This window comes from Macrosteles quadrilineatus, unplaced genomic scaffold, assembly GCF_028750875.1.
Source record: "Macrosteles quadrilineatus isolate MER2022 unplaced genomic scaffold, UCM_ALF_1.0 Scaffold_5__1_contigs__length_97177068, whole genome shotgun sequence".
Classification (NCBI taxonomy): Eukaryota; Metazoa; Arthropoda; class Insecta; order Hemiptera; family Cicadellidae; genus Macrosteles; species Macrosteles quadrilineatus.
The window spans coordinates 68,435,728-68,455,733 of record NW_026542598.1 but is presented as its reverse complement, the minus strand read 5'-3'; the positions used below and the strand labels follow the sequence as shown (position 1 = coordinate 68,455,733).

The 20,006-nt window shown below is 37.1% G+C and overlaps 1 protein-coding gene across 1 annotated transcript; it reads left to right on the top strand.

Annotated features, from left to right (window-relative positions):
- The first annotated feature begins 1,509 nt into the window (after positions 1-1,509).
- LOC128995034 (GDP-mannose 4,6 dehydratase) lies at positions 1,510-16,521 on the top strand. The gene is made up of 7 exons (XM_054419905.1): positions 1,510-1,825; positions 3,862-4,104; positions 4,878-5,070; positions 7,649-7,881; positions 8,598-8,813; positions 11,331-11,399; positions 12,856-16,521. Exons 1-7 carry the CDS (start codon positions 1,772-1,774, stop codon positions 12,916-12,918), a joined length of 1,071 nt encoding a protein of 356 aa, XP_054275880.1. The 5' UTR covers positions 1,510-1,771; the 3' UTR covers positions 12,919-16,521.
- The last annotated feature ends 3,485 nt before the right edge of the window (positions 16,522-20,006 follow it).

Sequence of the window (20,006 nt, the reverse complement as noted above, 5' to 3'; positions counted from 1 at the left end):
GGGGTTCCGGTGGTTGGGGGATGCCCACCGGGCGAGATCCTACTTACCCTACTTTTACATATATATTATATATTTGAGGGGGCGCAGCTTTTGGTTTTGTCTAGGGTTCCGCTGAACCTTAATGTCACCCTGTCTACATTGACACCTGAATCATGCATACTTATTTGTAGATTTGGCATCCTTATGGTCAGCTAAGTTTTTTTCTTTCCTTCTATTTAATACTTTTGAACAATCAATTTGTCATTATTAGAGCTAGGATCACCTTTACAGTTACAGCGTGTCGTAACACTTCGGCCCAAGTAACACTTCGGCCCAGTAACATTTCGGCCCGAAACCCTCAGATGTGGCCTACGGTCCAACTCTCTCCCTGCCCACTAGTAACACTTCGTCCCAACAAAATATTTGATAGGTTAGGTTAGGTTAGGTAAGATTCCACCGATTCTCCGTCATGTGAGGTCAGAGGATGCAAGGGGTGACGGTTGGGCGACATTCCACCAGAGGGTGGTTACAAAGAATACAGGTCATGTACCTCTTACTACCTGAACTGCGTTCCTCAACCCTTGTCAATTTTTCGTCGGGCCGAAATGTTACTCCATTAGCTTATTTAATCATCTGTAAAAGCGAGTGGGACGAAGTGATACTGTTTTTCTAAGAAATTTGAGTTTGGCCGAAATGTTACTGGGCCGAAGTGTTACTACATCCAGTTACAGTACCAGTACTCAAAATACTTTCACTTTTTATTTGGATCTAAATAATAATATTTTCATTGACACATTGCTGACGCTAAAAAATTAATTATTTGAAAAATGTTAACACCTTTTCAGACAATTTTGTTAATTGTTTATATAGAGGAGATGGATAACCTCTATACAAAGTTAGCCAGTCTACTGCAATAATATATCTAAGTGTTGTAGAACAGCTAAGCAGCGCTAACAAAGATGTATAATAGACTAAATGTATTTACAGGCTTGTGACCTTAACTATAGCATAAATATATACTAATAATTCAAAGTCTATTAACAGTGAAACTGCATGGTTATAATAAGTTTTACTTTCATTGGCTTAAAAAGACGGAAAATCTCAGTTGGCAACACTGCTGATCTGAGACCACTGAGCTATAATTCTAACTGGAGGTAGCACTGAATGTCAAAGATGCGTGTCGCCAGCCGCCATGTTTGCGTGAGTCTGGTGTCATAAGAAGCCATATTATTGCTATAACTATTATTATACTTGGCTTAAAATACCTACTTTGTATGGTCGCCATTTCAAAGAAAATTATTAAAGTATTAAAAGTATTCAAGTATGACAAAAATACTCACTGCTATACCAACCTAGTTATAAGAAGCCATGTTATTGCTATGGTAAGAAAACTTACTGCTATACCAACCTAACAAAATCAGCGACTCGCTTTTGACAGACTTCTGCCATGGCAGTGCTACCTCCAGTTATAATTTTAGCTCAGTGTCTGAGACACGACGTCTGTCGTTCTGTCATTCTGTCATTTTCATGTGATATGCGTAAACAATGATACGAGATTAGGTTTCTAAAAACCGGTTAATAACATTTTAATCTTGTCAATTATTTGATGAATTATCCTACTTTTAAAGTAGTTCAGAGACGTCTTTTACAAAGGCTGTCACTGATTCACTTCTAGTTAATATCCTAATAGGTTAGCTGAACGTTAACATAATAATTTACAAACCCCGGTTGGATCTGGATGCACTAAGATTTCAACATAAACTAAATTAGCAGTTTAACTGCAAGTGACAGAATGAACCAAAATGGTGATACAAAAGTCGCTCTTATAACTGGAATTACTGGTCAAGTAAGTAACTTAATCTAAATTGTAGAACCGGTAAGCCTAGGCCTAGTTAAGATTCAATTCATGTTCTCATTCTTACCCAAGTTGTTACTTTTAATAGCTGACGTTTACAGTTTCTCTGTATGTGTCCTTGAAAACTCACCCAATGCTTTATTTAACTTAATGATCAATGATATTAGACTGTCAAAGTCACTCATGGGACACAGTGAAATTGGAGTCCAGAACCTTAGGTATGTCCTTTTTAGATCCGGTTCATTATAGCCAAGGCATGTTGAAAGCCTAACTTATTATTCTAGGAACCAAGCCTCCATGTTCTATCTCATAAATCTTCTCTTGATTACCAATCTACTAGAGTAACCTAAGTTATATTATTGTTTGTAGCCTAAATTAAGTTAACATCTCTATCAAACTCTTTTCGCCATAACTTAAACGATCATGGTTATTTTTTACCTAAACCACTTGCACTACGAGGCCGGCAGCGGGTTATGAATTTCCATAAAGAAGATGATTGAGGCTAGGAAAATTTGCCTGCAGACCAAGTTTGCTAGATTTTACTGTTGTCCTCAATAGTCAAATACAGACTTATCATTTCCGAGCAATCTCTTGTTGTGTCACAAGACGATCCGCATCCAAAATGCCTTTGACGTATAGCCTATTACTATCTCAAACGAGATTGATTAATGACTGCAGCTGCAGCTGGCACTGTGCAAAACATTGTGCAGATATTTTAAACCATGTCCAATCTCCCTTCACTCCTTACTTAAATTTTCCAGGTCAAATGACTATTCATGTTAATCATCTAGTCAGTGGCGTAACTATGGGGGGATTAGGGGTATAGAGCCCCCCCCCCCAGAAACCTAAAATGAAAATAAATATTTGTATCACAGCAATCCTACTTCTTTAAAATACAGTTGGGTGAAGTTTATAACTGAAACTTATGATTTAGTTTTGGTTTGGTTGTAGGCCTACTGTATTAATCAAAATCGTTAATTATTAGTTGATTTGTATGTAGGCCTAGTATAAACTAATTTTAAAAGGTTTATTTAATAAATACATCCAGGTAGTGGGTGTAAATTTGGAGAGTGGTAGTTTTAACACTGTAGGTAATCACTAAGTAGACGCCAGACGGCTTTTAGGTTAGTTCACTTAGTATCTAACAAATATTAAATGAGCCTTGTCATTCTGAAATGCATTGGTTTTATTTCGTAAAATGTTGTGTATTATTATCTGGTATGGTGTCAGGGCTGTCGGGAGGGTATGTCAGCCAAGTCTAAAAAAACTTGGAGAAACTGTAATTTAAGTTGTGAATCACGCAGACGGCAGGTAAAACGTGTGTTTACCGATAGTGATACTGTACTTCGTAATCTAGAAATACTATTTTCTGTCTTTCTGAGACAGCCTCAATTGGGTTGATTTTTTTAGTTCTTTTGAACGTGATTACACCTCTGGAATGCCTGAAACGCGAGTTTGGAGTTCTAATTTTTCCAAATTTTCTGGACCCCCTTTTTACTGGGGGGTTTACAATACCCCCCAAACCCCTCCTGCAAAACCCCCGCACGGCTCATCCATCCCTCTCCCCCCAAAACCATGTTCTAGTTACGCCACTGCATCTAGTGCTAGACTTGAATAGTAGTTGATGCCTTAGACCACAGCAATCTAACTTACAATGTAATTGCTCATATGGCAAGGTCATAGATTTTCCCTCAGCTTGTTTTTGCTAACTATGACAAGAATAATTGTTGATTAATGACAAGCTAGTCATAGTGGATGAGTAATGAACATGACGCTGGTTTCAAATTTGAACTAACTTAATTCACTTCGCCGTGGCAGGATCTTTTAGAGGCCTTAATTTACAAACAAGCACCTTAAGTTATTTTTTCATTATTAAGTTAATCCTTGCTATGTTAGTAGGCCTAGTATTTTTTTCATGCTGATTGTTTGCAAATGCTTGTTTAGGAGATGGAGCCTAATAATTTTCAGATACCAGAGAGCTGAAAATTTAATAGCACAACGCATGGTTATTCCTGATCCTTTTCCAGGATGGGTCTTACCTGGCCGAGTTTTTGTTGGAGAAGGGCTATCATGTTCACGGCATCATCCGAAGATCAAGTTCCTTCAATACAGGCCGTATTCAACACTTGTATTCCAACCCCACATCACACAAGGAAGGTCGGATGAAACTTCACTATGGAGACATGACTGATAGTAGTTCTCTTGTCAAGATAATCAGTACAGTGCGACCATCAGAGATCTACAATCTGGCAGCACAGAGCCATGTGAAGGTAAAATCTCTAGATATGATCATAGACAAAAAGAATTAAATATAGACCGTCGGCTGTGCTGCGGTTACCATAGGTTCCGGCGCACACCGCTGGTAACGCCGTGTAGTACGGCCTACGCGCTACGTAACTACAAGGGCGCTCCCAGTGGTGTGCGCCAGAACTTATGGTAACCTTGGTAACCACTGCACGGCTGACAGTCTATATTTAATTCTTTTTGTCTATGATATGATGTTTATAAATGAACATTGTCGGAACAGCAGACCAATTAGGTTATTTGTCTAGTTTGAACAAGAGTTCTGTGTGGACTGTAGAAGTGAGTAGATAACTTATGTTGTCTATTAAGCCTAGCATAGCAACCAAACTCATTGTACTAGATTACATAAGGTAAAAAACAAAGTTTAACAGGATGTTGACTCACTTGAGAAAATCGTGTTAATTAATACATATTTAAATACCGTTTCAGATACGCCAAGGTAGGCCTAACACCAGGATTCTCTACCACTTTTGAAACATCCTATTCAGTAGCTTCTTAACTATTAACAATAGTTAGCTCCAACCGCAACTCTATTATTTTTACATTACCAATGTAACGATCACAAAAAAGACATAATTCAAGATTAGGATACTTTGTCAGTGTTTTAAGATTACAAATTTGTTTACTTAGGTTCCGTGCTTACATGAAACCTGGAACAACTTCATCATTTACTTGGGAAGTCTGAATAAGGCTTTGCACAACTTAGGAAAGCCTGGTTCTACATAGTAAAATGTTCCAGGTATCGTTTGACCTAAGTGAGTACACGGCTGAAGTAGATGCAGTTGGTACTCTTCGACTACTCGACGCCATCAAAACTTGCGGTCTTGAGAAGAGTGTAAAGTTCTATCAGGCATCAACCTCCGAACTTTATGGGAAAGTTCAACAAGTTCCACAAAAAGAAACCACTCCTTTCTATCCAAGATCACCTTATGGTAAACTCAACTGCATTTTTGTCTATTTGGATTTTGTCAGACTAAACCCCTGAGCTCAGGGTATTTATTGATTTTTTTATGCATGCTTAAATGATTTTTCCTCCCATTTTTTTAGCTAAACGCATGATTTGAGGTGCAACTCCTTCCTCTTGATCAAACCACCGTTTATGTCAGGTGGGCCTTTCCTGCCAAGCTCTACTAGGCTCCTACAGATAGGTAAACTCCTGATGCAATGCACATTGGACCTAACCGAGACGAGATTTTAACGCTCAATCAGGATGCTAATTCCAGGCCGCCAAGACACTGTACTTGCTCGTCCATTGATTAGAATTAACAGTGCACCGCTACCATTCATCTTTAATTTTAACTATAGTTTAGTGTAGATCGTGTTCAGCTTTTAACCCTCCAAGTGTCTCTAGTTTTGGTCTTAATGTTCGCCCATTTATTGCGCAATTGCAGGGTTTTATTAAAATGTATCTTAGAAACTTAAAAACAATGTAAAGTTTACTGTTTTATATATCATTTTGTTTGGAAAATTATGGGCTTCAATGTAACATATAAAACATTACAAAAAAAATGTTCAACAATTTTTGTGGGGTTAACATTTCTTAAAAATTATAAAATAAATGAAAAAATTTATGTTTGCGCTCAATAAATTGTTATAATTTATAGGTCTACAATTATTTTAATAGCCACTTTGTTCAGAATTTCATGAGGATTCCAAAAATATAATAATATAAGGAAGTAGATTTGCAAATAAATAAGTTATGGGCAAAAAACTGATTTTGGTACATAGCGTTTAGCTAAGAATGCATAGCCTAACCATAGCTAGGAATCTGGCTGATAATTTACATCAATATCACTACCTACTTCTTCAGGATCATGAACCAGCCCTTCAAAATCACTTAAATCTTCTTATAATGCACCACGTATATCACTACTTTTGATTTTTAACACTAAAACAATGATAAACGTAATAAAACACATCAGTCATCGGTGCGAGGTTAACCAAAATGTTTACAAATACGCACGTCAGCTGTCTGCTACAATTATGATCAGCTTGAGAAAAAAAAGCGCTTAGAGACAGACCTCGGGAGAAAGCTTAGAATCTGCCAAAAAAACGATACCTAACTCGATCCAGTTCAGTCCGATTTAGTCAGTCATAGAGCCTTCGCCGTAAACAGTGTCTGTGAGTCGCAAAAGCAACACAAAACACTACACAAAGTGTGTTATGAGTCGCTTTTACGACATATAACACTCGGAGGGATAAACAAAAGGCTGTGGTTTTCAACGTGAATATAAGAATCGTATGAGTGTAAATAGATTGATATACCTTGCATAGCCTTATAATAGGACAATAGAAAAAACATTGCCGCAGAAAACCTGCTGACTTTGCAAAATTCCATTTGCCTAATCAGATTTGCACCGAATTATTACCTTAATCATGTTTGATTTATTCCCTATTTGAATAACATTATGTTTTGGGAGTACTTAGGTTTGTTCAAGGAATCTTGTAAAGTGTGTTTATTATTTAAATGTTGATGGCGTAGTACGAAATTAATAAATTTGACAAATTTCATCAAACTATATGACAACAAGCAAACTACAACAGTTGACTTATTCTCCACAAGAAAAACGTGGGAATTTTAAAATCTCAGGTTTTTTTTTACTTTTCTCTAGAACCTATTAGCTTGCAACAACACCTAAATTCAGGGTGGTGTGACTCTGACATTTACTCGCATTACCGTATATCACATATTGTTATGTTTCCATTCACAGTGAACGACGTATCCTGACCCCCAAAGATTCCTAGTTTAACTGGGAACATATTCCAGTTCAGTGTTTTCAGCTCTGCGCTATCATAGGCTTGCCATTTCGACCTACAAAACAATCTTTATTGACTCACCCCAGAGCTGTAAATCCTAACATCTCACGGGGAAATAAATATCCTTACTATTTTCCTGAAATCTGTCTGCTTTTTCATCCATTGTAAACTGTTAAGTATCTAATTGTTCCTCCTGGATCTTCGTTTGAATCCAATGAGCTTTTCTGAGGCAAATGCTTTATTCCTTTACTCTTTTAGAGCAATATTTTCAGCAGTCACCTTCTCTACTTTGGTGTTTATACCGAGGTAATAGTCCTAAGTCCTTACTTTTAACAACTTGTTGTCTAATTGATTCTCAAGAAGGGTGCTTAATTCTGCTATAAGCTGTGCCAGGGAACTTTCAACAGCCATTTTGTCAATCTTGTATTTTGTCCAGCATCCAGCAGCATTGTTGGGCATCCAGGTGAGTTGCAGACATGTGACCTTAAAACGCTCCGATTGAAGAATTTCCTACTTATTGATTACTGGGTATAAAAAAACCACTTGACCAATAATATTCAGTTCCCTAAAAAAAGTCAATTATAGTAAGGTTCCGTATAAGTTCACTAAAGCATGATGTACCCAACTAGCACAATCAAATTTCCTAACCACAGTTTTACCAACCACAGGCAGGAGCATACAACTAAACAAAATTTATCATTAAAATTTTTATTCCAACGTTCTGATTATGCTCAATTTCCATTTTTTTTTCAGCCGTAGCCAAGTTGTATGCCTACTGGATGGTGGTCAACTACAGAGAAGCCTATGACATGTTCACCTGCAACGGGATACTGTTTAATCATGAGAGTCCAAGACGAGGGGAGAACTTTGTGACGAGAAAGATCACCAGGTCTGTAGCCAAGATACATCTCGGACTGTTGGACTCTATGGAACTTGGCAATCTGGACTCTAAGAGGGACTGGGGTCATGCGAAGGACTATGTTGAGGTACTCGCTTACCTAACCCATATTTTATGCTCACAAAATATGCCTTTAGTTCTTCTTTATGCCTTTAGTTGCAAAACTTGTATATTTTGTCATTAGGGCCTACAGCGACTCTTTTCGGCACTCGATTTTAACCAAGCCAAGATTGAAAAATGAGCACGGGTTGAAAGAACAATCTTAGAAGAGATGTATTTTTTGTCTTTCTACACCACTTGATAAGTGTGACCACCGCTTGAATTTTATATTTTTGATCAGTACCTATGATGAAATGCTTCAATTTTGGATTTGGGGGCCTATAGAAAAAAAACCTAAGATTTTGGATTTTAGGCTTGGGTCTTGGAAAATTTATGTATTAGTAAAGTTGTTTGTTAGGGCGAGTGCACCAGTGAATGACCACCAGTTGAATAGCTGAAAAGAATGACAGTGCTTGTCTACAATAGCACTCTCTACGAGTAGCTCACTAAACTATTTCCTATTAGAATAAAACAATTGACTACAGCTGGTCCATATATGAGATGTCTACTCTAGTTTCCAAAAGTAAATTTGCAAGTGTCTTTTTGAACAATCCAAATTCATTTCCGAAGGGGTACGAAAAAGAAGAATTGGACTATATAGTAAAACATTTAAAGTTATATAGGCCTATAGTTAGAGTTTTCACACCGAGATAAAAGTTCTCATCTCATGGATGACAATGAGGTCAATGGTATGTGGCAGTGCAGGCGATGTGGCAGATGCTACAACAGGAGCGACCTGAGGACTACGTGATTGCCACGGGCGAGACACACAGTGTGCGCGAGTTCGTGGAGACGGCCTTCAGCCTCGTAGGTCGGACAATCGTCTGGCAAGGCTGCGGACTGGAGGAAGTGGGGAAGGAAGCTGACACTGGCGTCGTCAGAGTTAGAGTCAACCCGAAATACTTCCGTCCAACTGAAGTGGTAAGTATTGCACCATATAATTTGAATGAATGATTTGCTAATGGCTATAAAGCCTTGTGTAGAATGATAAACGTTGTACATCTCGTATTTTACCTAACACGTTATATTTGACATCACCATGTGTAGATTAGTGGTTGTAATGCTTACCTAATATTGCATGTTTAATATTAGTCTCTGAATCACATTTAAGAACAAACATTCAATAGTAGCCTGCATCCATACAATCCCTGCATTTTTTATTGCAACTGATTTCGACTTAATCAAGTAGCCATATTCAGGCTCTGTACTTGTTGGTACATTTAAAGATCAGCATCACAAAACTAAATAAATCTGTCACAAATACCTTTGACTGTGATAGAACTAGCCATTACATCTCCATGTTAAAGTTGTCGCCAGTTTTAAATTAAAATTGATGTGGGTACTGTAGTTAAAGTGAGCCCTTACAGATTGTATTGATGTAAATTACTGACCTCTGACAAATATTTGGGCTTTTAACCTAGTCAAACTTAGAGGACAACTTATTATAAGCTTTAGCATCACTTATGTCCAATCAACTATATCTCAGTATCAAAGAATAAGAACAAAAACAGAATTTTAGACACAAGTGCAATCTGCGACTGGCTCACAGGACAATGTACGTTTTGAGTAACAATTGGACACAGATGTTCTATATAGAGGGATGTCTACTTATGTATCCAAAAGTCAGTGCTCATACGGATCCTCATATCATAAACCAAAGATAAGTATAAAGCTCTAAAACTCATCTTCGATTCATATTCGGGTTTATCTGTGCCAAGTTGTTCCGCTAAATTAAAAGTTGTTTTAATATTTAACAGTTTGGATAGTCGGTGGCTCAGTCAGTAGCGCCACAGACTTCAGACCCAAGGCAAGAATGTTATGGGTTGGAATCCTGGTGCCTGCAACTACTTTTTATCAGAATACTTCACCCCTGTAGGCCTACTATTGTATTCATTCACTCCTTACTTTGCTGGATACGTTCCATGTACAGGTTCAGTAGCCTATGTGGACGGGCAAATGCAAGGTTAAAGAGATAAAAAAAATCAATATGCTATTTTAAAAACTTAACATGTTCGCTGCGGCCCATCAAATGGCAGGCGTAGCCCCAGTGCGGCGCAGCGTCGAACAAACCCGATTGCCCGGGTGATCGGCGGAAGCCAAGATATGGAAATATTTCGGTATGACGAATAGCAAATAACGTACGGTAATGTCCTGCTTTATGACAAGAGTCGACGTAGTTCGCTAAACACCCACAGATGCACTGCATGGAAAGTAGCCGGTCCCATTGTATTGCCAATTGGGGAGAGAAAGATGGGACACCAAGTTGATTTTTAAGTTTGCCAGACGGAGATTTTATGGGGAAATTTTACTACCAACCTACAAAACAACAAAAAGCAAGTCACCCACTACACGCTAACGTGGTATAGGTCTGCCTTTGACCGACGCTAGAGCAAAAACTAAGATATACGAAAGGCATTGCCGAGCGTATCCGATCGGTTACGACAGCACCTGAACACCGCTCGGCATGTATCCGATCGGATACACCCGCAGTGAACGTGTTAACTTGGAATTAATTATTATTTTTGATGATTTATACTTGGAGGAAAATGTTCTTTTTTAAATACAATAATTTTAAATGGTTCTATTATAAGAATGAATAAATAAATAAAATCAATGAAGTGTGATAAATGCCAAACCATCTTCAGTCTTTCCCCCTTCTTTAACTAGCTTTTTCTGTCCTCAATCGTGTTTTTTAATTAAGCAAAAATTAACCTCTAGTAAACAATACATCTTAGGGTAAATGCATGATAACTTAAATTTGTCATAGAGATTTTTAAAATACAGTAGAACCCCTAATAACCGGCCTCGGAATTTCCTATCCTCGGTTTATCCAGTCACTTCCCAGAATTGATACCAAAAATATTTCCCACAGCTGTACAAGTAGTCTCCATGATTTGAGCATTCTCAGGTTTATCTGTTTCCTGTTCATATACATTTTTAGTGATTTCTCTACTCATTTGAGCTAGACTCCAAAAAGAGACTTAAACAGAAACACTACTTTTAACCAATAACAAGATGTTTTAGATACAAATCATGGTTTTAATAATAGGTTGGTTTATCCGGCCAGGGGCTCGATCCAAGACTTGAAAAACAGGCCATGCTGCAGCATGGGCAGCGCAACACTATGTCACAGTGGTGGATAGTTGTACTAAACTCTTACCATTAAAATCTTAGAAACAGCCAGCTTGTTTATATACCTAAAACATATGGGAATCGTGATGGCAATGGGTTTATCAATGAAATCTATACACTAGTGTGACGTCATGGATCCTGCAGCATGGCCTGTTTTTTCTAGTGGGGCCTTGCTCGATCCCACATAGGCCGGATATGTGATGTTGTACTGTTGTATTTTTATGTTTTTATGTTGCAACACCTTATGTGACCCAGATATTTTCAGATCCGAATAGTTGAGTCTAAGAAATGTTCAATTGTTTGTAGGACCTATTACTCGGGGATTCAACGAAGGCAAGGAAAGCATTTGGATGGGCTCCCAGAGTCACATTTAAGGTAATAGTAGTTGTAGAATTCCAACCTTAGTAAGAAAGTAACATATTGTAATATTAAACTCTAATTTAGAACTTGGGAATTTCTATTGATACCTTATAGCATATATTTAGTAGAGGTTCCAGATAAAGCAAATCTACTTTTCAACAAATTTGGAATTATTATTACTAGGTAGGCCTAACTGAGTCTTTCAGTCATTCTAGTTCCTCACCATCGAATCTAAAGGTTGCTTGTTAGATCTAAAAAAGTGCTGGGTCCACTCTCAGGGGTAGAAGGGGTTGGGTTGGCTGATCAACTGAAAAATGCAGCCTCAGCTACACACACAGTATAGGCTATGACTCATTAGAATACCTCCTGGGACAAGCAAGCCCTACCTTTTCTCCCCATTTCAGATGGTTGTTTCAAACATTCTGCAGTCAGATACCTACGAGACAACTTAAATACATCAGATGGTAACAAGATTAGGGTTGGATCGTTCCTTCACAAAAACAGTTTATAATTTAATAGATGTTAGCAGTCACAAAATAAAAATACATTGTAACAATAAAGAAACCTTTTAAATCGAGATTGGTTCATTTACCTTAGTTTTGCGATTAGAATTAACTGTCCCAATTAATCTTTTCAGTTAGACAATTTGGCAGTGGCATCATAGCAAGTTACTCAGGCTCTTTTCGCTCAAGGAAAAAACCTAAGAAATGAATCATTTAACTATAGTCAGAATTCTGTCCGTTAAAACTGAAGTAGACTGTTCTAGACAAGTACCACGTTGGACTGGTATTCGTCTTTACTAGAAAATGTGTTATGATACAAAATCAAGGCCGCACAGCAATCACTGTTATTTAACGTTTTCAATAAGTAAAAAAGGCTAACAAATCGTTAAAACTCACTATCGTAGCTCCAATTTTTCAAAATCTTGCATCCAAAGGCAAAACAAAGGCTTGGCCCCCCATTTCCATGACCCTGGACTCGCCTATGCTGGTCTTAGTCACTAACAAAGCTACACAGATCATCCCATTTCATTCTACACTGCCTTGCATTCATATCCAGATAAAAATACACACCCAAGTATGCCAATCTCTAAGAATTGATAATCGATTGACTATTGAGACAAATCATTTGTGTCTTTCACTTGCTAATGCTTTTCTCGTTCAAATCAAATCAAAAATGCCTTTATTTAGCAAGCGTTCCTCAGTACTGTACATACTGCTTTACAGGATAACTCTTGCCAATTTACTAATACTAAATAAAACTAATAACAGAAAGTATAATCTAATCAGAAAGTATACATACGAGCACAACATTCTATTTACATTTCTATTTTAATCTATTTACAAAATTTGAGGTCCTTCATTCACAGTTGTATACATTTCTTTTATTTTATTTCTGAAAGCTGGAACACCCAGCAACTTCACGACTGTATACCTTACCTTTGAGTATTTTTAACACTTTCTTGTTTCAGGAATTGGTGAAAGACATGGTGGAAGCAGATTTGGAGTTGATGAAGAAAAATCCAACAGCATGAAAATAGTATTAAGGATGGTATTTTTATAATTAATCAATATTTGTTGCTTTGCAAAAATCACTTACATCACCAATATAAGTTAAGGCAGTTTGAGAGTAGGTTTAAATGTATAATATTGGTCTAGTATGTAGTTTTATAAGATCTCTTATGAAAAGGAATATTAAGTTATACTTCTTAGCTATCTCATTAAGGTCGATTCACACACGTCAGTCCAGTCACAGTTAAGTCTCAGTTGTATCCGCAATTCCTCGGTCAACTGTCCGTCATTTTGTTTCAGTCAGTCTTACGTCACTTTAATACGGTGATGTTACAGTCTGGAATTTTTTATTAAAACACAATATTCTATTTAAAGTTTTCATCATCCATGTTATGGTTGGTACAAATTACAAACAGTAGTTGAAGCATAAACACAATATTTTGAATAATAAAAAACAGTATTTTTTATGTCAAACACATGTACATTGCACATTCCCCAGGCATCTAAACAATCCCAAAATATCGATGGGAAGAAAACTGAAATTGACTGACTTACGGACCAGCATTGGAACTGCGCCGGATGACTGTATAGCACAAAAGGAAATTAATTAAAGAATATTTTTTTTTACTGTGGTGTGACTGAACTGCGACGTGCCAGAACTTATCTGTGTGAATAGACCTTTATAATAGCTTTTAAGTTACTTGAGATAAAGTTATTAGTTCTTGAAGCTTTATAGGGTATGAGTTAAAACTATAACAAGAAAAGTCAGATTTTTTTTTCTTTTCAAAAAAAAAAAAAGTATATCAATATTTAAAAAAAAAACCTACAGTTCACTTACTTTAGATTAAAGTTCCCTTAAGCATATCATATTCAATATGAAAAATGTGTTGTTGTTACTAAAAATAGTTAACTGTCTGCACATTTGGAACACAAACCATACCAAAGTATTGTTAAGGATTACTGAGCACTGTCAATTAATAGGCGATATTGTGAGTTTAGTGCAAGACCACAAAGATGGAGGATCAAAGAGCTATCATGGTCTTCTCTTGTTAATCAGGCCATTTTTTCTAATATAAATATATTTTTAATTCAGATTAAGAATCCCCTTAAAGTGATCCCTTAATTGATCGTTTAAGTGATCCTTTACTTGTTTCAAATTGTACAGTAAACAAGATAAGCAACAAATTTGCAGCATGGCTCTTTGATATCATGTCATTGAATACCTATTCTCCTTTTTTGGTATTAAAAAGTGTATAACACTAAGTTATATGAAAAGTAAAATCATTGTTAGCTTTTTAATGAAAAGTAGCTCTTATAGTAAGTTTATTGTACACTTATACTCATATTTTATTCATATATTTAGTTACCTTAACATGAGAAAGTCTCAGAAAATTTGCTGTATCTGCATTTATTTTTTATTTAGTCTATATTATCAGCTAATTTTTGTGTATTATGAAGAGAAGTAGCGTAGTGTTCATGGCAAGACATAGTTCCTCTAGGGATTTTTAAGCTCCCTAGAAGCCAAAAACCCTTTTTTTCAAGCTGTTTTGTGTATAGGCCTATGTGTGGTTTTAGGTACAAAAACTCTTGTACACATTCTCTGATTTTTATGGACATTAGCACTTTGGATCAAACGAGTAAATCAAACCTAATTAAATGAGATTGTACCATAGGAAGGTTGATTTGACACCCCAATATTAGTTTTACCCTGTAACCTAGTTTAATATATGCTTAAATATTTTTCACCCTGAATTATACAATGTTATCTATACTGAGCATAAATCTAAGTGTAAATGCAGATTTTCCTACCCGGGAATTGGGTTGCGTTTCCCAGTACCTTCTGAATACACAAGTATCAAGGATGGTGTTTTCCTAGCTGAAGTTTTCTTTTAACTACAGTTTTCACTCATCATTGACTAAAAGATTTACCTATACAACATTCATAATCCCGCAGCCGAAAACCAAAGGTAGAACAATCTGCTTTAAATTGTTTTTTCATGAACCTGTTAAAAAACCGCATATGAGCAACCAGAAATTATTCATTCAGTCTGCATGTTTGCTGCAATAGAGATATGTTTGTGATAATGAACTAAATATAAGTGTAGTGGAGACAGCACACATGTATTGTATTGAACTAAATAAACCTTAGCAAATACTTGACATTTAGAACTGGCCTCGGGTGATGTGAGGCCCAGTGCAAACATTCAGAACGGGACAGGGCCGATTTACCGAATAGGCACGGTAGGCACGTGCCTAGGGCGCGAGGCAATTGGCATTTTTTGGGGGCGCCAAAAGTTTGGAAATTGAAAAAAATCGTGGTAGTATTTGCATGCTATCACGGTAAAATTCTGATAACCCCTCGCGGCCGTGTAGGCATCGTAATCGTCTCCCGCGTTTGCGGCGAGATTCTTCCTATTTTCTGCAGTCAGGTCGTTTGGACATAAAATTATCGTCTTCCATGATCGAGGCAATATCCCGCGGTCGTGAGGACATTATCATTGTCTACCGCAAATGAGGCAAAATTCTGATATTGTGATACGTGTGGCCATAATCATCGTCTTGCGCAATTGTCATAAAATTCTGATCACCCCTCCCGGCCGTGAAGACATTATTATATTGTCCCGTTGGTCGTTTGGACATAGTGATCGCCTCCCGCGATTGCGGCAAAATGGTAATCATCTCCCGTGGACATATGGAGATAATCGTTTTTGGCGAATGAGGCAAAATTCTGATCTTTTCCCGCGGTCATGTGGACATTATCATCGTCTTGAGCGATCGTGGCATTATTGTGATCATCCCTCGTGGCCGTGTAGAAATCATTATTGTATTCCGCGGTTCTGTAGACATCGTAATCGTTTCCCGCAGTTGTGAAGACATCGTAATTGTCTCCCGCGATTGCTGTAAAATGTTAATAATGTCCTCATCCAGTCGTGTGGACATTGTCATCGTCTTCCGTGATCGCGGCAATACTCTGATTATTCGTTGCGGCTCTGTAGATACCATCATTGTCTTCTGCGATCGCGGAAAATTCTGATCATCCCTCGCGGCTGTGGCTAGACATATTATCGTCTCCCACGATCACGGAAACGTCACTTTTGTCATGCGCGATCACGGTATATTGAAAACTCCAGGTAGAAATACAAAATTCACGGTTCAAAAATCTCCTGCATGATTCCCGGATTTCCCGGTCGGTGGACACCCTGTCATATATATATTGCAAAGGGGCGCTACTATTAGATGTGCCTAGGGCGCTGACAGGGTCAAAAACGGGCCTGGAACGGGATAACATTCCCTTCATTACTACCAAAATATTAGTATCCCATCAATACTAACCAAAATCTCAATGTATATTATATATTTAGATTTTTTTGTATTTTGCACCAAGCGAGGGGCCCTGTGTGGCCGCACCGTCCGCCCTTGCCTAAGGCCAACTTATTTGACACTGTTATGGCTCTTTTTTAGTTATGTAATCCTAAAAAGGGCATTTATTTTGTGGATTAAACTAAAAAAATATTTAGTTTTGTGTGAATTTATTTTGGGGAATTACAGCACGGTATGATTTAATCTGACCACCGCAGATGGAATTGTCTTGTTATTTCACTGCCTGTAATTTGTTTTAATAAAATGTATGGTATCAGTTATGCTCAATTAATATGTATATTAGCGTAACGTATATGAATCTCTGTCCTACAACCACTCATTGCGCTAAGCAGTCACTCTAAATTTTCGAACTGCGTCTAATCCCTAAAGTTATTCTTCAACACTGTTACTTTGAACTTGGGGGCAATACCTTATTAGGGATCGAACACAAATAAACAGATATGGCACCTTTTTGTGGACAGTCAGACTGCCTTGCTACTGTTGAATGGGATTATCTTAAAATTCTACTAGGTACCTTTAATTCGGATTGTCTGACTACCTCTCAACCATGAATTCGGATTGTCTGACTACCTCTCGGTATTGGATTTTGCTTACTATGTCTCAACCTTAAAATGGAATTGTCTGACTCCCTCTCAACCTTGAATTGGATTTGTCTGACTACCTCTCAACCTTGTATTGGAATTGTCTGACTATCTCTCAACCTTGTATTGTAATAGCTCTCAACCTTGTATTGGTATTGTCTGACTACCTCTCAACCTGTTATTGGAATTGTCTGACTATCTCTCAACCTTGTATTGTAATTGTCTGACTAACTCCCAACCTTGTATTGGTATTGTCTGACTACCTCTCAACCTGTTATTGGAATTGTCTGACTACCTCTCAACCTTGTATTGTAATTGTCTGACTAACTCTCAACCTTGTATTGGTATTGTCTGACTACCTCTCAACCTGTTATTGGAATTGTCTGACTATCTCTCAAACTTAAAATGCAATTGCCCTATTACCTCACAACCTTGAATTGGGATTGGCCTTGGAAATTAACAGGCTGGCCAGCTTACAACCCTTGAAATGGAATGGTCATAACTCTCTCACAACCATAAATTGGAATTGTCTTATAGACCTTAAATTGGGATTTTCTGGTTACCTCAGAATCGTAAATTGGAATTGTCTAACTAATTTTTAACTATATAAGAATTTTGAATTGAAATTGACTGATTTCCTCACAACTTTGAAAGGAATAGTCTGCCTACTTCATATATTTGGAATTGAACAGACTAAACACCCTACAACCCCTGAAATGGAATGGTCATGACTCACCACTTTCCTTGAATTGGGATTGTCTGACTAAATCACAACTGTGAATTTTGATTTTCTTACTACATCTGTACCTTAAATTGGAACTGTCTGATTACTCCACATCCTTGATTTGGAATTTGTACACCTCACAATCAGTGGAATAGTCGTAAATTTTCTAGTACAGGAACGCTTACTATATCCCCTAGGTGGTCATATTGATTGCTAATTAATATAGTGGAGTTTTGGAAAAAGCAGACTAGGAACTACACCACTTCTCACAACATTGAGACGGAATTGTCTGATTTCCTCACAACCTAGAAATTGTATTGTTTCACTACCTCCTTTTAAATGGACTTGTCTAACTACCTGACAACTTTGAGGTGGAATTGACCTTCTACCTAACAACATTAGAATGGAGTCGTTTACCTCACAACCTTAATTTTTAATAGACTACCTCAATTGAACCAACTTTGAAATTGATTGTGTCTTATTACCTTCCAACCTTGAAATGGAATTGTCTCACTACTTACAATACTGGTAATAGAATATTCTGAACCCCTACTTTATATGAATTTAATGATCTGACTACCTAACAACCTTAAATTTTAGTTGTGTAACCACCCTGCAATCTAGTAGTGTGATTGGCTGCTCAAAAGTGAATATTTTCCTTTCATATAATTTCTTGGCAAACTCAGAACTAACAAGACTGGATAACTTTCACTTTGACATTGAAAAGACTTTTCAGACTACCTTACTCAAGTTACCTTGACATTCACCTTTTCTGGCCACTTAACAAACTTTAAACTCAGGAAATATTTTTTCCTACAGTCACCCGACAAAGTTGGCTTCCTTGTACTGTTTATAGTACAGAAAGCTGCAAATTGCTGCATATTTATACTTTGCCGTACGGTTTATACTTTGCCGCACATCAGGATTCCAACGAAACAATACAAAACAGCGTGGTTCCATTATGCACGTAATCCGTGTACGCTTGGAAATAGGTTGGCAACACTTAAAGATAATTATACTATGAGCAGCTGATTGACTATTATAACTACGATTTAACCTGTCATTTCGTGTTTATAGTTTCGGTATTTCTGAACTTTCTGGACTTTTCTTTTAAACGTTTTTAAAACCTTCCTACGATCTTAATAAACAAGAAAATACCTTTTAAGCATTTTTTTTTGGCGCGGAAACCACTTCTAATTACAAAAACATACGGAACTATATTCTCAAAACGCGGAGCACATTTCTTGCCGAGGGAAAATAGCGGAGTGATATGGACCGCGGGTACTACTTTCTCTAGGGCACCATTTGTGTTGCCAGCTGAACCTAAAAACGTGTTGCATAGTGTTTGAAAGACTAATTATTTATATGCTTTATAGTGACTGTAGGAAAAATATAATGTGTAACACGAGTGAAAAAGGCCTTTGCTGCACTCGAGATCATTCCACACTCGCCTGCGGCTCGTGCGTAAACATTGCTCTCGTGTGCAGCAAAGTGCCACTTTCACCACTAGTTACACAAATAACTATTTCCTGACTATTTAGATACTAAGTTAAGTCATAGTCAAAACAAAATTTCTTTATCATACAAAACATGGTGCAGAGTCGTGTTTAATGATGTAATGGTATTTTTGCTTGATTGTAGCCTATTCACAAACTTTTCTTGATAATTAAACAAAATATACCTTACTCACTACTAAGTTACCTTGGCATTCAACTTTTCTGGCCACTTGACAAACTTTACACTCAGGAAATAGGTTTTTCTGACTAGTCAAAACAAAATTTCTTTATCATACAAAACATGGTGCAGAGTTGTGTTTAATGATATAACAGTATTTTTGCTTGATTTTATACACAAACTTTTCTTGATAGTTAAACAAAATATCACTTAAACTAAAGAATAGGGTTGTGGAGATAGATAACATCGTTTTAAAAGTTGTCATATTGATGTTTATTTATTTCAGCAGGCTATGCATTAAAATATTATTTTAGATATATAACTTCTTCAGAGAAGTTCCCTTGAAAATTTAAGTACCTGGTTATCTCGGTCTACCATGCAAAAGACTTGTTACTGTACCCCACCACTTAAGAGAAGTCTCAGCCGACTACTCACCACCACCAAGAAATGAGCTTGGCTGACTTATTCACTCTACATACAGACTTGTCTGATTTCTCATTATCTTCTAATAGACTACCCTGACCCCTACTCTACTATTGTTACCTTGGCAATAGATATGGCTGACTGTCTACATTCTACATTAAACATCACTGCCTGGGTACATTGAACTTGCTTATCTTCTAGTCAGCCATAAAAATGTAGAAAGTTTTATCATAGTTAAACATGCAAGTCTACAAAGTACATATTTGCACATACATAGTAAACTTGGTTCATGAGTACGATATTGTTTGTTTTTAGCGAATTTCCCTAT

What these genes read in the sequence shown, in the direction of transcription:
- LOC128995034 (XM_054419905.1), top strand. Translation starts at nt 1,772, where the DNA reads ATGAACCAAAATGGTGATACAAAAGTCGCTCTTATAACTGGAATTACT. An exon ending in CAGCACAGAGCCATGTGAAG is followed by an intron (nt 4,105 to 4,877) that starts GTAAAATCTCTA and finishes AAAATGTTCCAG; the next exon opens with GTATCGTTTGACCTAAGTGA. An exon ending in ACTTCCGTCCAACTGAAGTG is followed by an intron (nt 8,814 to 11,330) that starts GTAAGTATTGCA and finishes AATTGTTTGTAG; the next exon opens with GACCTATTACTCGGGGATTC.